The 21,097-nt window shown below is 35.1% G+C and overlaps 1 protein-coding gene across 2 annotated transcripts in view; it reads left to right on the top strand.

Moving 5' to 3' along the window:
- Positions 1–1,894: 1,894 nt before the first annotated feature.
- The window catches only part of LOC110442509 (calcium/calmodulin-dependent protein kinase type 1-like), a 115,647-nt gene continuing 96,444 nt past the window's right edge, over positions 1,895–21,097 (top strand). For both annotated transcript variants that reach the window (XM_021486154.1, XM_021486153.1), the window contains exon 1: positions 1,895–2,094. In XM_021486154.1, coding sequence (XP_021341829.1) covers positions 2,018–2,094 — 77 coding nt within the window. In that variant the 5' untranslated portion in view covers positions 1,895–2,017. The remainder of the gene's footprint in view (positions 2,095–21,097) is intronic.

The following is a 21,097-nucleotide window of genomic DNA, read 5'->3' as shown; positions in this document are numbered from 1 at the left end:
TTCGTCATTTTGTAAACTGATATTGATGATTATTGATGGCTGTTGATTCTATAGTGTACGACATCCACATGTAATGAGGTCTATCAATATTGACGATCTTACCGCGAATTACGCCTCATCTGACGTCATCAGGTGGTTACTAGCCCTCTACATGTTATACACAACAACTACACATGTATATTACACACATGTGGTACACATGTTTATAACACACATGCGGTACCATACAAGAAAACGCATGTTAGACCTAAGATTCAGGGTTTGTGGAAAGAGTGTAGGGTCGTGAGGGAGGGGGCTACCCTCGCAAGGACATCATTTTGATGAAATTTAGGAAAGCTCCTATATCGTCTAGAGTAATTTTAGAGTTCCATTTTAGGTCATAATTATATGGTAGTTTAGCACTGAAGAAAATGTCCAACGAAACCGGGAAACATAGTCCAATGAATGCAAATTCCCATATGATTCAAAAAAGTATTGTAAAGTATAGCGAGACAATTTCACCTGTATTACACATATATAACAGTCACATATTTGTCTGGAAATTTTTTATTGTAAAAGTTGCCAGAAAGTTTAGGACCCTTGTCCTTTTGCGATAATACATAATATCCCGTTTGTGAAAAAATGTATATTGGTATACTAATTTTGGATTCAGTCTATAAAAAATGCGTACAAGATGAACATGTACAAGTCTATATATAGAGAGACGGATAGGCCTCTGGTTTCGGTCAAAAACGAAATATGAAATGCAGACCAAAAGACTCGCATTCCAATCTATTATCAAAATATGGAGTGATAACATCTACTATTTGGGGACAAGATGTTGGTATGTACTTGAAAATCAATTTCATGCGCCATTAATGTTATGGCAGATTAATAGAACCAATGGCTAAAATCATGAAGAAATTAGAAATATTTTTGATATCAGAGACGTATACAAATCTTTGGTATCATGCCTATCAGCCAAGATTACCATTCAACATACCATCATACAGTAACACCAGCTTTTAATTGAGCTACTTTGAAAATATCCGACTCCGACAATAATTTCTGAAAATGTTACCATGATTCAAAGGATTGTGCGCTCCTAGCTATAATTAAACGAAGCTTTAATTACAACAACCTTCCCCTACACACCCCGTTTATGTCCCGGGGGATGGGGTAGGGATGGTGGTTTGGGAGGTGACCCTTTCAATGTTCCTGCCAAATAAACCTCAGTGGCTTGATTGGTGTTTTTTTCTGAAGGTCGGTTCAAATAGTGCCCTCAATTAGCATGTTATTAGATTGTTTTCTGAAAGACGCAGGTAGGTAAGAAATAATCAATATGAAAATTAATTAGTTTTGAAATCTTCAAAATTTTATTACAACCATATTCATTTTTAAAACATGGTAATTAAGGCAATTAGGCATATTGAAATTGAACTATGATTGTAGGACTTTTTTTAGATACGTTGTACTCATTTCAAATGTTTATCAAAATTTAAACATCGTTGAAATTATGTACTGGCACTTTTGATAAAGACAATAATACACAATCAACAAAAATAAACCGATGTAAAATACAAAGTGTACATAGCTCGAAATTATACAGGTATAACGTTGAAAGGGAAGTCACTCTACAGCCTGGAAAACTGACATATTTTCAGAAACCAATAATAAAACGGTCGACACAAAAATACACCAACGGAGGAGAACCGCACGCGCTTGTTATAGTAGAGATCCGTGTGCGCTGTTTTCGCCACACGACGAACAAAGATAATGTCCGCCGATATTATAAAAGCATCGCTTTATTGAATATGCCACTTGCGAAACACATTTCTGAATGGTTACCATGGAGCAAGATCAACAGATCAGCATGAGCTAGTCTCGCGTGGCTCTGATTACTTATGCAAATGAGTATATACCTCCATGTTGTGACGTCACTGAGTGGCAGTAGGGCGAGTAGAAAATGGTTGTGTTCCACTGATGACATCTGAGAAATATATGGTTTGACAGTGCAACGAGTATCTTCATTACAAATATGCCTCTCTTTGGTAAAAAAATGGGAAAAGAGAAGGATGTTAAGAAACGATACATATTCAAGGAAGTGCTTGGAACGTAAGTACGGTCTTTATATTTAGACATTATTCTAATTACTTGAGGTCTCTATAACGTTTTCACTAAACCTCGACAGCCACTGACTAGCCAATAACACAGCATTGATATCTTGGGGCTATGTTTACACAGTGTTCTGTCAATGTAGACTGTCCAGTTTGTGCGAGGTTAAAAGTGTGGCCAGTTTAACATAATGGCACATATACCGGCGATTATATTTCAGAACGACAGGGTTAAATGTTAAGAGGTTAGAAAACGTCTGAATATTATATCGCCGACACCTGTTTGTTTGTTGGTGCACGTACATGAATCGATTTCTCAGCGTGCAAGCTTGAATGGCAACCTGCTGATTAAATGTACAAGAAGTAAACATCGGTGTTCGATTGTACCTCTGCCTCCATGACGGATGTATTTTAAAGTTTCTTTTTGTTGTGTATTGTACACAAGATATGACCCAGATATGACCCAGAAAAACATACAGTGTTGACATTACAATATACACATAAAATGTAAACGTGTAGTCTTAATAGACAGGAAGTCGTTTTCCATATAATTACAGATCAGCAAATGAATTAATTTATTTAATATACTAATTAATTTCAAAAAATTAAAAGTAAAAAAATAAAACTTTATTTTACAAAAATTATGATTTTTTTTTACAAATTATATAAATCACTCTTGTTTGCCGGGGTGTTAGCGGGCTGGCGTATTAGTGTTGAAGGAAACCGGGGTACCCGGAGAAAACCCATTTGGTCGGGCAGGTGACCCCATACCTTTTCATGTTCGATCGGGGAATCGAAAACTGCATGGCTGCCTTGGTAAAAGGCAAGTGCATTTTCCACTGCGCCTACCCACCCACCACCCAAGCAATTTTAAGCAATTAATTGGATATATGATGGAATGAAATTATGTGGTCAGGTTATTAGAAATTTAAGGTTTAGTCGTAGGGTTGGTCCTCATGTTAGTCGGTCATTACAGACCAGCTAGCACTGATTATAGGTGATCTCTACTGATAGACATCTCGGCAAGTTTAATTAAAGCATGATCAAATTTATTACCACTCATCTACACAAAATGTTTATGTAGTATATTCTTAAATATGAAAATTCATAACATAAGTTGTTTGTTTTGGGAATCATCCTTTGATGGCAAGAAAGTCGAAAACATAAAATTCTAACAAATTCTCAATAATATCAATATGAAAATTTACAGTAACAATCCATGAAGCAACTTTGTGCAATTTTAGCTGTGGTCTTAATTGACAAGTAGACTATAGACAGGTGGTCTTTGATAACCCCCCAGTGGTTTAAATACTCAGGCAGATGTTCTCTAATTATGTGTGGTCTTTATAGACAGGCGGTATTGATACACAGGTGATTTGTATATAGTGGTCTTTTGATGAACATATATACACAGGTGCTCTGTATATAGGTAGATTCTGTCTAATTTAAATTATATATGTTTTTTATTATAATTAATATGTGGTCTTTATATTTAGATGCTTTTTATAAGCAGGTGTTTAAATTATATATTATAATCTTTATACAGAAGTGGTAATAAATTATAGACAGGTGGTCTTTATATACAGGTTTTTGTTGTGGACAGGTGCTTTAATTATATTCTTATGGTCTTTATACATAGATGGTCTTTATATACAGGTATTTGTTATTGATAGTTGGTATCTTATGATATATATATGTGGTTTTTATGGACAGGTAATCTTTAATTATAGACATGTGGTCTTTATATGCAGGTCATAGTAATAATGATCTCTATAGTTATAGACAGGTTGTCTGCGCAGTCATCGGTTCACCCTCTAACATCTAACTCAACGGGATCCGATGGAAAGTCCTTGAGTCTGTCGGATACTGGCTAGTATAACTTCAGGCATGTTTCAGATGTAGGTAATGCATAACTGTAAATGTTATAAAGCGATGAATCTTTTTCGTAAAATTCTACCTCTGTCTACGAGCGTGTGACCACCTGTTCACAGTTTTCCTTCCGTGATGTCAGAAGAGAAACTAAGTCAACGTGAGAACAAATTTAAGCCATAGGTTTGTAATTGTAAGACTGGATCATAGGTGCTTGTGTCTGTAAATGGGCTTACTGAAAAATAAAAAGATGCTGTCGGAAAAATCTGGGCGTATTTTTTAAAGTGAGGCTGAATTGATACAGAAATATGTTTTCTTGACAAAATTGGACAACCAAGATAATCTTAAATATACCTTAATTGGTGTAAATTGTGAAATTGTAACAAAATAAATAAGGAGGAAACTTTGTTGAACAACATGATTTGTAACAGTCAAAGATTTAATTGTTACATGGTTCAAAATGAGCTTTGTTTTACTTCATTCACCAAGTGTATATAAGGTTATTTTTAAAGTGAGGCTGAATTGATACAGAAATACAAAAATGTACCAGAGAATGACATTCTCAGCTACAAAATGTCAGTGATCTGTTTTGGGGGAGGGGGGGGGGGCAAGATTTTGAAGAAGTCATATTTAAGAAATTTACCAAAAAAGAAGAGAGAGAGGAAAAGATGTGAAGAATATTGAAATATGATGTTGAAAAGTAAGATAGCAAGTGATATGAGGAGCATATATGATATAAAGAGATTTAATTTTTATAAAAGTGAAAATTATACACATGTGAAAAACAGTAATATGAGTACATTGTACTTGGAATCGGGCCTAAATATTTGTTCTCTGTAACACAACCAACTCATTTAGCTTTCATTACACAACAAGTTCATGATCGCTGAGATCTGTAGTCCCGTATATTCTGTACTATGACTCTTAATAGCAAGAGGCACATAGAACATGTAGTAACCTGAGTACTGTATATGATAATATCCTCAACCTGTGATGACATCTTGTATTGTGTATCAAATACATGGCTCATCAGTTCATCAGATCATCAGTATATATATATATGTGTAAATATTTTATTACCACATCATCAAGGTTCAAATGTGCATGGTCACGAAACACTAAGCACACATTTTGTGTTCAGACACATTCTAACGGAAGCGGTAACATTCAGTATTTTGGCTACCATTATTTTACTTGCTAGATCTCCTGTAAATATTTAACCTTGACATGACATACAAGTGATATAATGTGAGTTCCTAGTTTATCAGAACAACTGGTAAAAAGTTATACATGTAGTATAATGTTTAGTTGAGCTATTGTCTTGTTGCAATTGTGTGTCTGCATGGCTGACTGGAACCTCATCCTTCAGCACATGATATCTGCTACATGTATTGATTAAAAAAAACATTAGGTAGAAATCTAATAAATTCTTAATGAATTTGAAGCCTAAATGACAATCGGTAAACGTAATGAGCAGAGATGGGGTTTTTCAAGTTAAGGTTATGTGCAACCGTAAAAATTATATCTGTGAATCGTGATGGAGTTGTCTCCCTTGAAACAAATTATTACCTAACTATAAAAATTATATAAGAGCGCTTCATGCAGTCTGTATCATATCAAATATACAATAAGCATTATGATATACATTTCTAAACTGAGTATTTTTTGTCCTTTTCTTTACAGATGCTTTTTGTTGTCACATCGGTCATATTAACCCTGCATCAACCTATTCTGTCTTTGCACATTGCAGAGTTATCTTCTATTGATTATTACGTCATTGGTTTGTGTGAGAAAATTACGTCGTTTTCTCAAAAATTGATGACGTTACTCTCACAAACAAATTACGTACATTTGTAACAATCGATACCTGCTCATAAGAGAAGATAACTCTGCAATACGCAAAGACGGAATACAACTGTAGTGTTATCTGTTAAATATGTCAATGAACCTCACTTGTTAATCGAACAGTGATCAAAGGCTTACAGCTACCCCTATAGCATTTCACTTTCTGTTCGTAGAACATGTTTTTGTCCACAACTTAAGGTAATGATTTATATTTGTATAAAGGCCATGTTATAATTCTTTTGAAAAATTGGTTACCTGAAAATCATTTTGCACCCAAATCATCACCAAAATGTCAGTCTATTTGAGAGGTATCAGGATTTTATGGTTTAGGTATCAAGCAATGTGTATTTTTGTCGTCAGATGTTCAATCTTTGCATGGTAAAATATGGTTATGCTTGATCTTTGTGTCAAAACAAAAGCTATATATTTACCTCACCAGGGTATATGTCTGTAGGAAGGTTTGTTATTTTATATATAGTGTTAGCGCTGCGTGTGTATATCATTAATAATCTTAGTATCAAAATGAAATGTTTTTCTTTGAAATATCTTAAAAATTCACAAATATGTTATTATTAGCTTCAGATGATTTGTTCTGATTTGCATATTCATGTAAATGATAATAATTAATTTTTATTTATGTTTTATAACAACGAAAAAAGGAATTTACAAGTTCCGTTTTCTGATGCGCTATATCAATGCCGTACATCACAGTGACTAGAAAGTTTGGCGACTGGCTAGGCATAAGTGCACATTAACTGATTCTTCAGGGATTGGATACTTATCCAATGCACCAATGATATTAACTTACTTCAGGATCTGAGGTATTGCGCAGTTTATCTTATACATGTAATTTTATCTAATTTATGTATGGTATGACATTTGTGTGTATGATGTATGTGAGTTGTTAGATTGCGAAAAAAAAGGAAAGCAGGCTAATGTACTTCATATCTTAATCAGTAAACTGATAAATATATTTACTTTATAACAAATGTACCCGGCTCTGTGAACATTAGACCACCTTTGTGTCAACATATAGACACTATAGCTTATAATAGTCACTTTGATAACTTATTTTCTTGTCTAAATATTGACTTGAGCAAGTCTACAGGCTCTTAACTCATTCACCCCTGAAGACACATTTGAACTCTTCTAATTCAAAGGTTGGTATAGTTCATTATGAAATCTCAGGGGTGAATGAGTTAATAAATAAATAGCCGGCGTGCATGTAGAAGAAAATAGCTGATCACGAATTGAGTCTGTCCAGGTTGTGAGTGATCAACCAGGTGAACATCTCTCTACATGTGCAAAATCTGTCCAAATTGAAACTGCATGGGTGTATGTGCTAGTAAATGAACGTTTACTTGAACAGAGTGACCGTGAACGGAAATTACGGAATGCGTTCAAGTTGTTGATGTGAAAGTAAAAGAGTACATGTACTAGGCCATTAGCATATGCACTGCAGTAATAATTTTCAGATTCTAAATGTGCAAGTAGTCGGCCAAACTGTCTGGAAGGTTAAATGAACACCTGAGCAAGTAAACAATGTCATGGTTCCCCTATTACCATAATATTATATACCGTATCAAATATAATTTGCTAAATAAATCCTACCCATCATCACCAGGATTCATCAAGTGCTATCTAATATACCAGCTGAGCAAATGAGATTTTGAGGCTGATGATGGTTTTGAGTGCATTTTAATCCTTAGATATTGTTAACAACTGCAACAACTTTATTAGTAAATAATTTGTATTTAAAACTGATGGCATGATTCATTGTTTTCACCAAGTTTTGAAATTGGTTGTTGACTTGGAAAGAATAGCCGGTTGAATATTCACTTGCTACAATTTCATCCTGTATGTACATATTCTAAAAATATAGCTGGTTCATGCTGGCAACCAGCTTTTAATGAAAACTCTGCCATTAATGATAATTAACATAATAGTACAATTGTACTTTTAATATGTCCAGTAAATAAACATTAGGTTGGATACTTGTGGTATCACTACACTAAGCACTCCCCCCTGACTGTGTGAGGCTTTGTACAGGTCCTTCCCATCTACTTACACCTACTACTTGACAGGAAATATTACCGTATTTATACTACAATAAGCCCACCCAATTTTATAAGTCATGCACCATTCTTTGCATTAACTCATTCACCCCTGAAGACTCATTTGAACTCTTCCAATTCAAAGGTTGGAATAGTTCATTATGAAATTTCAGGGGTGAATGAGTTTAAAGGTTAAATGTTCATTATGTAGGCCCCCTGGTCTTATTGTAGGATAGATATGGGCCCACTTGCATAAAAACATCTCAACTCTTGAGATTTCCTCAAATCTAAGATTTCCCATTGACAATAAATTGCTTGAGATTTTCCTTAACTTTGAGATGTTTTATACAAGTGGGCCATGGTATGTAAGATTTACTGAGTATGTAATAAAAGGTATTTTTTAAGATTTTTTAAGATGTGTAAGCTGTGACATCCCACTGTACTAAGCTTAAGCTTAATAACAAGCTTGCTGTCTACAAAGATGACTTTTTAACCAGGCGATCTGAATTACTGCTTTCATAATGCAAATTAATCACCAATATGAGAACATTTAACATGACGTCAACGATCATGTAATGAAGTGACCACTTTTTATTTTGGCATCATAATTGCTGCCATACCTATTCCGTCTTTGCATATTGCAGAGTTATCTTCTCTTGGGAGCAGGTATTGATTGTTACGTCACTTGTTTGTGAGAGAAACGTCATCAATTTTTGAGAAAACCACGTAATTTTCTCACACAGACCAATGACGTAACAATTAATACCTGTTCCCAAGAGAAGATAACTCTGCAATACGCAAAGACGGAATAGGGCTATCTTAATTAATTAATACATACATTGAGAAAAAATAATTTCTGCTAATTCTAAAATCAATTTGTTGGATAGGACAGGTGGTATTTTGTTAATATCAGTAAAACCCTTTGATTTTATTCATACCCTTCCACTGGTCTGTTGTAATCGTAACCATGACAACACTCACATAAGCTTAAATATCAACTAATGACATACATATCCTATCAAAATGCAAATGAAAAGTGTTTTTTTTAATTCTTTAAATAGAGTTTTGCATGACATGACCAACATGTAGTTCTGAAATGCAGTTACAAATTAAGGCCAGATTTTCATTAGTACTGCATGCCTCACCTGTAAGTACAAAGGAGTCCTGAAGTAAATTCCTTTTTAGCTATTTTTATTTAATTTATTTATATATAATCTGATTTATTTGTCAAACTTTGATAAAAATTTCGTTAGTACATACATGTATTCAGGCCAAAAATAGAATTAAGTTTGTCTCTGTCTCTCTGTCTATATGGAGGAAATGCTGGAATCCATTCCAGGTGGGTAAGAAAATAATACCTATAATGCCAATAAAAATTCTTAATAATATTTTTCCTGTAGCCATATTGGTTTTACCTGAAAATGTTAGGTTTAATTTATACTTGTTGGATCTAATATTATTAGCAATGGTTTGTGTAGATATGTTGTCTTCAAATTTTGTTGGTTTGTCAGTTTCAAGGTCATTCATTTGAACTGTCCAAGGTCGTGATTCTTGATTCATCCATGTACGATACTCAGACTTCTAAAACCTGGTTAAAACGTTGATCTTGATCTAAATTTCAAACTCGTAAACATTGAGACTAACCAAAGAATCACGGACAAACAGAAGATATTTTGTTTTACTGAAGACAAATCTTGAAAATGAAGCAATGATATTGGCCCAACACGAAGTATGATATATAACGAAGAGGAACTCCGGTTGAAACTATGGCCGGAAGTATGATTTATAAGGATGGGAAACTCAGGTTACGAAGCTATGCTGGAGAGCTGATACATACCTATAGAGCTGTTTGTAGCACCATCGCTGGTCACACCTTGGCAACATCCTGTTGCATGAATCGAAGCACCTGTGGGGCGAAGGGGATCTAGCTAGGTGTGGGAATGGAGTGTTTGTAGCTCTGCCAGGAGGTTCCCAAAGACTTGGCAACCCCCTACTGACCATTTCTTCATGTGGGTCTAATATACATGTCTATATCATCAAAATGCATTTTAGTACATTTGTACAATTTGGCCCAGTTCTTTTAAAAAATCTAACTTAATGTTTTCTTCTATGATCAAGGATATGAGCACAATAAACTTTTGAATATGGTTGTGTCTGTAAGTATTTCTTATGTTAGAATTATTATACCATTCACTTAGTTAAACGATGGGGGAAATTTGATAATTTTTTGTCAGCACATTAATGTGCAAATTTGTAAAAAGCAAACAGGAGATCTTAGGAGCCCCTCACCAGATTTTGATCAAATATTTGTACTTGATCATGGTAACATTAAATTCTACACCTGATCCTACTTTAGTGGTAATCTGTCGTGGTTAAAGGGTCAAAGGTCACTCTTGACCACATTAGAAATAAAAAACTTATTTAAAGTTTATACCATATTGTGGTAACAACATAAACTTGTACACTTGATTAGATTTTGGTTACCATCGCTCAAGGTTAAAGGTCAAAGGTCACACAAAACCACTTTCAAAAACAAATTGTGTTCCAAGAGCCAGCCCCTCAAAAGAATCAGTTTATGTTTTCACCTGTATAGTGTAATAACATGGAGTCGTACACCTGATTAAGTGCATATCTGGTGCTTTGTTTTTCTATCTCTCAAAAAGGATGACGCATTTCTATCCTTTTGATATGCTAGGAAAAGATTCACACGATACAGGAAACAAATCTACCTGAAACAGAATAAATCAAAGTAAATTTACATAATTGAATTTCAATGGATGGCTTAAACTGATCCTCAGAGAACAGCAAAACAAACTATAGAGGGAGAATGCTTACTGTCAGTGAAGCTGAAACATTTATACATTGAGACAGTTTTAGGCTTGTATGCCATAGCAAAGAAGGCATGAGGCAAACATGTCTATCGGCAAATAAAATGCAGATTGATTTATAAAGGTGAATTGAGACATTCCGCTATGCCGTTGGTGCTGTGAGGACTGCACGGGTGCTGTTACGACCAATAACGTACACAGGCATACAATCTTGCATTTTAGAGATTGTGACCTGCGATTGAACTGACGCAATATCTTCGTTTAACGAGGGAGGGGTGGAGGATATTTGAGTGACCCTTGGTGTTCATCTTGTTTAATCATGCCTGTCCCATCCTCTCCTGTAACAACTCTTCCGATTCAATATCAAAATTCTACCAACTTTATTCCTTTATAGATTTTCACAAAATCTACACACAGATCAAGTATGAGAATGCTTTGGAAATTGACCATGTCTTTTTGGTATCAAGGTCACAGTTACTTCATTGTTTTTGTCAAAAAATTAAGCTTATTAGAAAGCTCAGGTGACCTATTCTGATCATCATCGTGCGTCGTCTGTTGTGCGTAAACTTTTTACATTTTCGACTTCTTCTCAAGAACCAGTGGATGGATTTTTTTCAAACTTCGTCAGAATCATCCTTGAAAAATGAGGCTACAAAGTTGTTTCAATTGGGATTCCTACCCCAACCCCACGGGCCAGGGCGGGGCCCCAAAGGGAAAATTAACCAATATTTTAAAAAATCTTCTTCCCCAGACTCAGAGGTACCACAGTCAATTTCTGTTCATCGTTATGATATCATCAGGGTCTTTATTCAAATTGTATATTTCAGGACCCCCGGGCAATCTGTTTTCCCTTGGGGAAGGGGTTAAGTTTACTATAGTTTATATAGGGAAATAACACTTTTGGGTATATTTTCAGCGGAAAATTATTCAAACTTGGTCAGAATAATCTTTGGTGGATGAGGGTATTACATAGTAAAATTGGGATTCCTACCACATCCCCAGGGGCTAGGGAGGGGCCCCAAAGGGAAAATTTACCAATATTTTAAAAATTCTTATCCTTTGATAACATGACAAATATTGTATTTCACTTAGTTTACATGTTGAGCTACCAGTACCTATGATAAAACTCAGGTGACCGCTAAGGCCCTTTGGGCCTCTTGTTTTATATTGCCATGTGGGAAAGTTCTGTCTGCATGCATGTGATATGAGTTTGTTTAGAATTTAGATAAACTTTATTTTGTGTTTTTGAATTTAAAATCTGTTGAGCTGCTAATTATCTAGCTAGATTATGGTATGAAATGTGATTTCTTGTGTATTGCCCATGGGCCGAACGTTTTTTTAACATTGATGAAGCAAGCAATATGCAAGGTAATGTTTACATAAAACTATAAACAGTACAGGCCACGTGAAATGATTGTATGCATCTTTCATTTTAAACAAAATCACAGCAAAATTATAGAAATTCTCAGGACCTACTCGAAAGTATGCGTTGAAAGGTGATTCCTATTACCCGGCATTAATTAGGTCGTCTATGTATGAGGAATACAAAGTAGAGAACTAGGATTCGTCATGACTATTGACATCAGAATAAGGAATGGCGCTCTCAGTATATAAGGGATTTTAATAATATACAAACTAAAACAACTCGGTGACTACTAGATCTGATTCTAGCATCATTTCTCAACAGATTTACATATCTTGATAAGTAAAAGTGAGGGATATACGAAACTGACACTTACGACAGTGAGGAGAAATTACAAGTTTATATTGTATACATGGCGTATCATAAGTTTTATTTTAGCAGAAAACCCGCAGACAATCTATGGACAATCTACTAGAGTTGGCTGTCTGCAGACTTTATTTCCTAATAATGATATTTTGATGTTTTTTGTTAATTTTGGATTGGGCCATATTTTGTCTCATTCTATGAAGAAAATGTACCAATTGGAAAGGAAAATTTCAGTGTAAACTACAAATTTGGGAATTAGGCATGAATATGTAATAGTGACAATTGGGAATGGGGCCCATTATCTGTCTCAAAAAGTCCCCAGAAAAAAAATTGAAGTCAGCAGGCAGTTCAATAAGGCGGACAATACACAAGAAATTACTGTACACAACAATCTTGTTGAGGAAGTCAATATATGACACCAGAGGTGTCCTACCAGACATTATAGATGTAATCAGTCTTTTAATGGTAAAAACATTTTTTTTTAAAAAGTCTTAACCAAACATCGATGTACATGAATAATTTCAAACAACACTGTCAAAAAATATGCAAATTGGCATGGAAAAGTACAGACTGTTCACTCGAAGAGAACATTATAAATAATATATGATATCTTCATGATTTTAAAGCCCCAGCTGTCAGCCATGAAGTCTAGAGCCTTCGACAACATTTGAACCCTGGTGCGCTGGTAGGCGTGGGTTTGACTCATGGCATTGAGGAAAACTTGCATCTTGGAGTTATGAGATTGTAGCCATTGATTTCATTGTAGCTTGTTTGGTCAAATTAAAGCACCCATTGTCCAGGTAAACCTTAGTGTTACGTGTTTGTACCTGATATCAAATTAAGTTAAGAATGGAAGTTACTGTTGTTCTTAACTTGCCTGACTCGTATAGCACAAACATTTGAACCGGACCTTACGACAGCAGGCCCGCTTTTAGCTTTCTTCCTTGGAGACAACGTCAGACATTTAATTAGGTCTTGAAATAATTTTTTAAGTTTTTTGGGTTTCGTTAAATTAATTTTAAACATGTTTTAATCTTAGCGGACTCGTTTAAATTGCTGTTGCGTGGATGTTTGGGAAATTAGAAAGGTTACGTTAGGACCAGGTGATCAACAACATGGTTCTTTAAAAAGTCTTTCACCCCCCCCACCCCCCACCCACCCCCCGGCTTTTCGTATGACTGAAAATTATTCTTGTCTTGATGAATCTCCAAAACAAAAATTAACCTTCTACCGATGAGGTTTGTGTGTTGTAGAATCTATGATGATGGTTTATCGCCAAGCTAGATGTACAGGATTTGTATAATATCTATATCTGGAAACAGAAATTCCTATGAGAGTCCAATATACCAGTAGTTACAGTGAGGGTATCGCGAAGATAGAATTCCTAAGAGAATAACTTGGAAGGATTATGGTATTGTTACAAAACTAGGTGAGCAAGATTTGCATAATATCTATATCATGATGATAGAATTCCTAAGAGAATTACTTGGAAGGGTTATGGTAGGGTTATGGTATTGTCACAAGGCTACAGTAGGTGTAAGAGATTCGAATAATATATACATCCAGAAAAATAGAATTCCTACGATAATAAACCAAAAGGATGAAAGTATCATCACAAGACTTAGGTGTGTGAGATTTGAATGATATCTACAATCAGGAAAAATAGATTACTTAGATAATTATTCTGTACAGCTTTATTTCCTTTTACGCTGCTGTCTCATGCAAATGCTAGCCGGTACATAATTGTTGATGCGTTCATTTTGTCATGTGACTCAGAAGAACAGGCAACATTATGAATATAATGCTTCTAGTTGTTTGAGGTTAAACATAATTTTTTGTTGTGATAACAATGCATTTGCAACAACTGGCGGGAAGAGACCTTTTGATTTTGATTATTGTGCTTATAAAGATGCTTCAAATAATAAAATCAATATTAGGAACATATTCTTGTATATTTTCTGACAAATCGTACAATCTTCAAGTGCCGCTCATCAGGTATTGTTCTGTTTATTGTGATTGAAGTTTGTGCGGAAATTTCCTTTTCTATTTCATTGCTGTTGCTGATGTAACTGCCAGGTGAACCAGATAGATTGGTGAAGTTCTGTATACGCTTCACACAATCATTTGTACATCAGCTTTAGTTAAGGGCATCTGAAAAATCAGCAATGAAAAATCGAATTGCTAGAAATTTCCCCTGCTTTTGGTTTTAATGAAATTGAATTTGAAATTGTTTCTCTAATTGATTCTGTAAAGATAACAGCTCAGGAAGCTAAGAGTGTATGCACACAATCATTATCCGTATCAGTAGACCATTCTTGGAAAATCCAAAAGCTGGTCTCTTAATGCAGGTTCACTTCATAATGAAATCACTACAAAGAGGGCCACAAACAGTGGCTTTTTAACACAGGTGGTCTCTTAACACAGTTGGTCTCTTAATACAGGTGGTCTCTTAACACAGATGGTCTCTTAATACATGTGGTCTCTTAACACAGGTGGTCTCTCTTAACACAGGTGGTCTCTTAATACAGGTGGTCTCTTAATACAGGTGGATACATGTGGCCTTTTAACACAGGTGGTCTCTTAATACATGTGGTCTCTTAACACATGTGGGCTCTTAATACAGGTGGTCTCTTAACACATGTGGTCTCTTAATACAGGTGGTCTCTTAACACAGGTGGTCTCTTAATACAGGTGGTCTCTTAACACAGGTTGTCTCTTAATACAGGTGGTCTCTTAACACATGTGGTCTCTGAATACAGGTGGTCTCTTAACACAGGTGGTCTCTTAATACAGGTGGATACATGTGGCCTTTTAACACAGGTGGTCTCTTAATACAGGTGGTTGCTTCTATGGGTTTGATTACATTTCACCAAAATACAGTTACAAAGTTGTAATTAATTAGTAAACACAAACTGATATTCTACTATTTTGAAGAAAATCATTAACGTAATACCTGAACCATAGTTTGAGTAAAATGGACACAAAAATTCATGTGTATACAAAGCTACAGGTTAAAAAAAAGTATTTTCAAAGCATTTGCCGGATTAATATTCGTGCATGCCGATGGCCAAAACAAATGTGTCCCAATTTTGCACTTGTCCGAGCTAAATAACTGATGGTCTTGGGGAGATATATTCAAGTAGAATTTTCCACACTTGGGTATGCTTCACAATATTTCTGGAATAGGGGAGACCAAATGAAATGGCTGGTTATATCGGTGAAAAGTAACTTTTTATATGTGTGTATTTGTAGAAATGTATTCCACTTGTTTCAAGAAAATCCTATTAAAGGGAATCCAGGATATTTGAGGTCCTTTTGATATACAATTTCTCGCTACATGAATATTTACACTAAAAATGTCAAAGGAAATCTGCATCAGTTTCATTTGCCAGAGTTTCGTAACATAAGTGTATTGTTCCTTGTGATCAAAGCAAGTGATTTAGAGCGATACATATAAAAATTGTCTGTGATGATGTTATAATTACCTGTAGCAGCCCGAGTACCGATATTTAAAAAAATTATATATCATAATTAAAGGAAACCAATAAACATGTGCTGTACTATATCACAATATTTCTGTAGATAACAATTTTCATGGTCATGCTTCAATTAACTCTAAAACTCTATTGGCAGCAGAAACAATAAGGTTTTTGTACATCAACCGTATTTCTTAGTAATACTGGTAAGTTCGCTGGGCGTTTATACGTAACAACTTATTGTTTTGCGACCAATTGATTAATTGCAGAATTTTCAAGTCTTCAAAAATGCAATAACAGACACCTTTTTAAGAAAGTCATTAATTATTGTATGACTTTAAGATCAGAGAAAAAGGATAGGAGGCTCTTATAAGGGACAGGTTTCATTATTAGGGGGAATACAGTAAGGGCAATACAACATTGGAAGAGTTACAAGTGTACAATCACCCTTGAACATGGTTATACAAGAAAAATCTTTTGAAATAAGTTTTTGACATAGCATGCATTCAGAACCTGAAGTACATTTATTCCTGGTGTGGGTATCGGTCTGAGAGGAACGATTCTTTAATGATTTGTTGATATCTGATGACAGGAGATATAGTGATGGTTTACGACCGTTAAAAAGATGTATTTGACTTTTAAGACACTAATTATAATTTCCATGTGAATTATGTTTGAAATTCAACCGAAGATCGGATATCTGACACCGAACATGAAGTTTAAAATGGATAGAACGTGTGTTTAACCTAGCGCTATGTAAAGTATCAGAGACATTTAAACCTGTAAAGTTAGCATAATTGTACACGGACATGTGTATATAGATGAGTATTTACTGTACATATATACCCACATTATTAATTCGTTGATATACTTCGCCAACTTCTTCAGAAATGAAAATCATCCTGGTCATGGTCATAGATTTCTTTTCAAAATATCTAAAAAGGATTTGTTAATAGAATATGTGTGTTACTTTGAATGTGTCAACAGCTTTTAATACTTACCAAGAAAAATTGTATTTACCTCTTGATGTTATATAAACTAATTATCAAGATGTATTCTAGCATAAGCATTATTCACTGGCCATGCCTTTTCCAGATACCTGTCTTAACTTCGGTCTTTTCTGTTTTGTATTAGTCAAATATTGCCAATTTTTTTAAATTTCAAATGTCGTAATTGCAAATTATTAAACATTAACACGCACCATTGAATATGTTCGTTGCCAGCTGTGTTCATACTACCTTATAGGTCATCAAAATGAAGGTCAATCCTTAATTAAATTAAAGAAGATTTTTTTTTTTCTATACCGGAGCTACTTTTGAAATGCATGATATCAATTTGACTATGATATATATATAGACATTCAAAATGTTGATAATCAAAATCAGAGACTGTTCAAACCAGCCAAGCCAGATATTTCGGTCCCAGTTATTTTCCGGATCAGGCAGGTTAAAAACTGTATAAAAAGGTTTGAATAATATACTTTACCAACTGAACTCAAGAGTGTAATGAACACATACACAGCTAGCTTGCTGATATATTGAAATAACCAGCTGAAATTCAGGTGAGATTTAGTTCTACCTCGATAGGGGGTAACAAATTAAGTACATGTATTATAACGTATAAAAGTTGTCTGCCTGTACCCCATGTAGAGTATGGGAAAGCCTGTAGTTTTGAGCCGTCATGTTAAAATCTCCCCATACATTAGACACTAGCTTGTAAAGTGATGTTACAGTGTGAAGATTTTGGGGTCTTTTTTCTTTCAATTTGTTGAAGGTACTTCTGATCGGTTTACGACTGCAGTGGTGTTTCAGAAAGCTGTTATGGTAGATTTTATAACTTTGTTATAGTTCCTCCGGGGATTTAAAAGGAGATTTTCTTTATTGCCCAACATACTACTGTGAACAAGTTGTTCTTTGTGTTGGTAATAAATCTTTACAAACAAACTCTATTACAGATTGTAGAGACCTGTTGAGACCTTTGGAGTGTCTTCTTATTTTATTCCAGTGCTTACTGATAATAGCATCAAACACCTTTGAAATTGTTGTCTAACAGTTTTGGAAGCATGTGCTTTCAAGCCTGGTTGAATCTGGCCACCATTTATCTGGTTGTCCCATTATCTAATTATACTGTATATAAGCCACCATTTATCCAACTATATTTGTTTCCCTCTATCCAGTCAACAGAAATCTGGCTGTCCCGTTATCTTGACAACAGAAATCTGGCTGTCCCGCTATCTTGACAACAGAAATCTGGCTGTCCCGTTACCTTGACAACAGAAATCTGGCTGTCCCGCTATCTTGACAACAGAAATCTGGCTGTCCCGCTATCTTGACAACAGAAATCTGACTGTCCCGCTATCTTGACACCAGAAATCTGGCTGTCCCACTATCTTGTTAACAGAAATCTGGCTGTCCCGCTATCTTGTTAACAGAAATCTGGCTGTCCCTCTATCTTGACAACAGAAATCTGGCTGTCCCGCTTTCTTGACAACAGAAATCTGGCTGTCCCGTTATCTTGACAACAGAAATCTGGCTGTCCCGCTATCTTGACAACAGAAATCTGGCTGTCCCGCTATCTTGACAACAGAAATCTGACTGTCCCGCTATCTTGACACCAGAAATCTGGCTGTCCCACTATCTTGTTAACAGAAATCTGGCTGTCCCGCTATCTTGTTAACAGAAATCTGGCTGTCCCTCTATCTTGACAACAGAAATCTGGCTGTCCCGCTTTCTTGACATCAGAAATTTGGCTGTCCCGTTATCTTGACAACAGAAATCTGGCTGTCCCGCTATCTTGACACGAGAAATCTGGCTGTCCCGCTATCTTGACACAAGAAATCTGGCTGTCCCGCTATCTTGACACAAGAAATCAGGCTGTCCCGCTATCTTGACACCAGAAATCTGGCTGTCCCGCTATCTTGACACCAGAAATCTGGCTGTCCCACTATCTTGACACCAGAAATCTGGCTGTCCCATTATCCAGTCACCAGAAATCTGGCTGTCCCATTATCCAGTAACCAAAAATATGGCTGTCCCATTATCCAGTCACCAAAAATATGACTTTGCCATTATCTTGTCATCAAAATTCTGGCTGTCCCATTATCTGTGAGTCAACACTACTTATCAAGCCTGTGTTTTAGGGAATATATTTGCCTTTATATGAAAACAATTGTGCCAGTATTCCATATCTCATGATCTCATGAACCCGTTATAGCTCACTTTCGCCACAAACAAGGCTCCATCGTATGTATTACATAGTAAATATCCAGATCATTCAAATGAGTAATCACTGTAATTTCGAATACAAGTTTGAAATAATGTCACAAATTATTGTATTTATTGTATCATGAAGTATTATCAATTTTATTTGCCTGCCCATACAATTTGAGTGTGGAAAAACACACTGAAAATGAATCATTCAGAGGATAATATATTGTGTTCATTTTCATATCATTTTTATATACGGATGTGACTCTTTGACATATTTATAAAAACCAGCCTCATCTTTGAGTACAATAAAAATCATCATAGCTTGAAATGTCTTGAGTAGGTTTGTACACGTTTTGACAATTATCCCGATTTATCTAATCAGGCTCACGTTACCGTTTTTGTTTGATGATAAACAGTGGTACAATTGGTACCGTAGAAGATAAGCGATTTGTTACTTTGACATTTTAGGAGAGTATATACATCTGGCATTTTAAAATTGAAATAATTTGGTTTATTGTACGCTTCGAAGCCATGCATGGTCACGATTTTTCCATGAAATGTAATAAACTGAAACATAAAAGTCTAGCAAGGTAATAGGATAGTGTTACGTGGTGAACTTGGTTTATTTTACACGATCACGCTTATATTATTTCATGAAAAATAATTAGGAAGCAGAAACATTAAAGTGTAGTGTTGGATAGTATGTCAGGTTGGACTGGCACATCAGGGGATCAATTCATTTTACTAACCTGTTGTTCTTCTTGTTTTCTGATATTAATATTGTTGTTTTGTTTTGGTTGGGTTTGTTTGTGTTATACATCCTATTATCAGCTTTAGTTACCCCGCAACACAGTGGCTTAGGCCTATAGTGATTGTAGACGGTCAAAAAATGCATAAACCCCCTCCCCCGTAAACACTTATAATAGTTTGCAAGGTTAGAAAAACATCATGTACCTATATCAGTTGACAGGTAGGAAAAATAGCATTATGTTACAAGGTAAAATTGAATAATTATTTTTAAACATATAGGCTCTGTAGGATTACACGCGCTAGAGTAATGTGGTTCAAAAGTTCAAAGGTCATGGACATTACTGCTATAGCTATACAGTAGGCGCTTAGTGGGCTTTTCCATTAGCCTTGTAGTAATAAACGAAGTGTTATAAAAAAAAAATATGAAGAAAACTTAAACATATCAAGGTCAAGGTCATTGTAGATGATGACTTGTGTTTCAGTTTGGGTAACTTCCTGCTGTACCTGAACTATAGCTTTTTCATAGACTGCTTCTTTCAGTTATATTTCAGCATTTGAGGTCAAAGTCCAAGGCCATTGTCACCATAATATAAGTTCAGATTTTTGTGTACAGTAGTTGTTGACGGAGAGGAAGATGTTTCGATCTTGCATGTCTGTTGTCCTTATATAAATGGGATGAAAGGGTAATTAGGGCATTAATATTAGTGTCATTTTTATTATGGAGTCTTTTTTGAAGGATTTATCTTTCTTATTTACGTCATATCATGGGTTTTAAAATCATTTCATTTGACTAAATTATTTGTAAATAATTATGGAGTTTTATGAAATTATTCGCTTAGGGTTTATGTATAATATTTCTCGACTAAAGTGCATTAGACATAGAAAAAAAACCTCCCATTATCAAGTATGTGTATTTGATTATATATACATGTACAAGATGGAGAATATCACCAAAACTAATTTTGGTTTACAAATTTATCTGCTTTTGCTTTGTAGAAATGTATAGTATATATATATTTTCTAATAAGCATTTATATGACTGGCTAATTATTCATTTAAGTGATATCCATACTCTGTTGATAATGGTCGCAGCTTTACACTGTCGACCTGTGGTCCGAGCTTTTCCTTCCCTGTGTTGTGTATCGATTGTATAGGTCTGGTAGGGCGATTGTTACTGCCCAGGACACTTGATAATTGATTTATTTAAATGAAAACTTCCTCAAAAATATGTAATTATAGATAAT

Source organism: Mizuhopecten yessoensis, unplaced genomic scaffold (genome assembly GCF_002113885.1).
Source record: "Mizuhopecten yessoensis strain PY_sf001 unplaced genomic scaffold, ASM211388v2 scaffold716273, whole genome shotgun sequence".
NCBI classification, from domain to species: Eukaryota; Metazoa; Mollusca; class Bivalvia; order Pectinida; family Pectinidae; genus Mizuhopecten; species Mizuhopecten yessoensis.
This window is presented reverse-complemented; position numbering and strand designations above follow the sequence as displayed.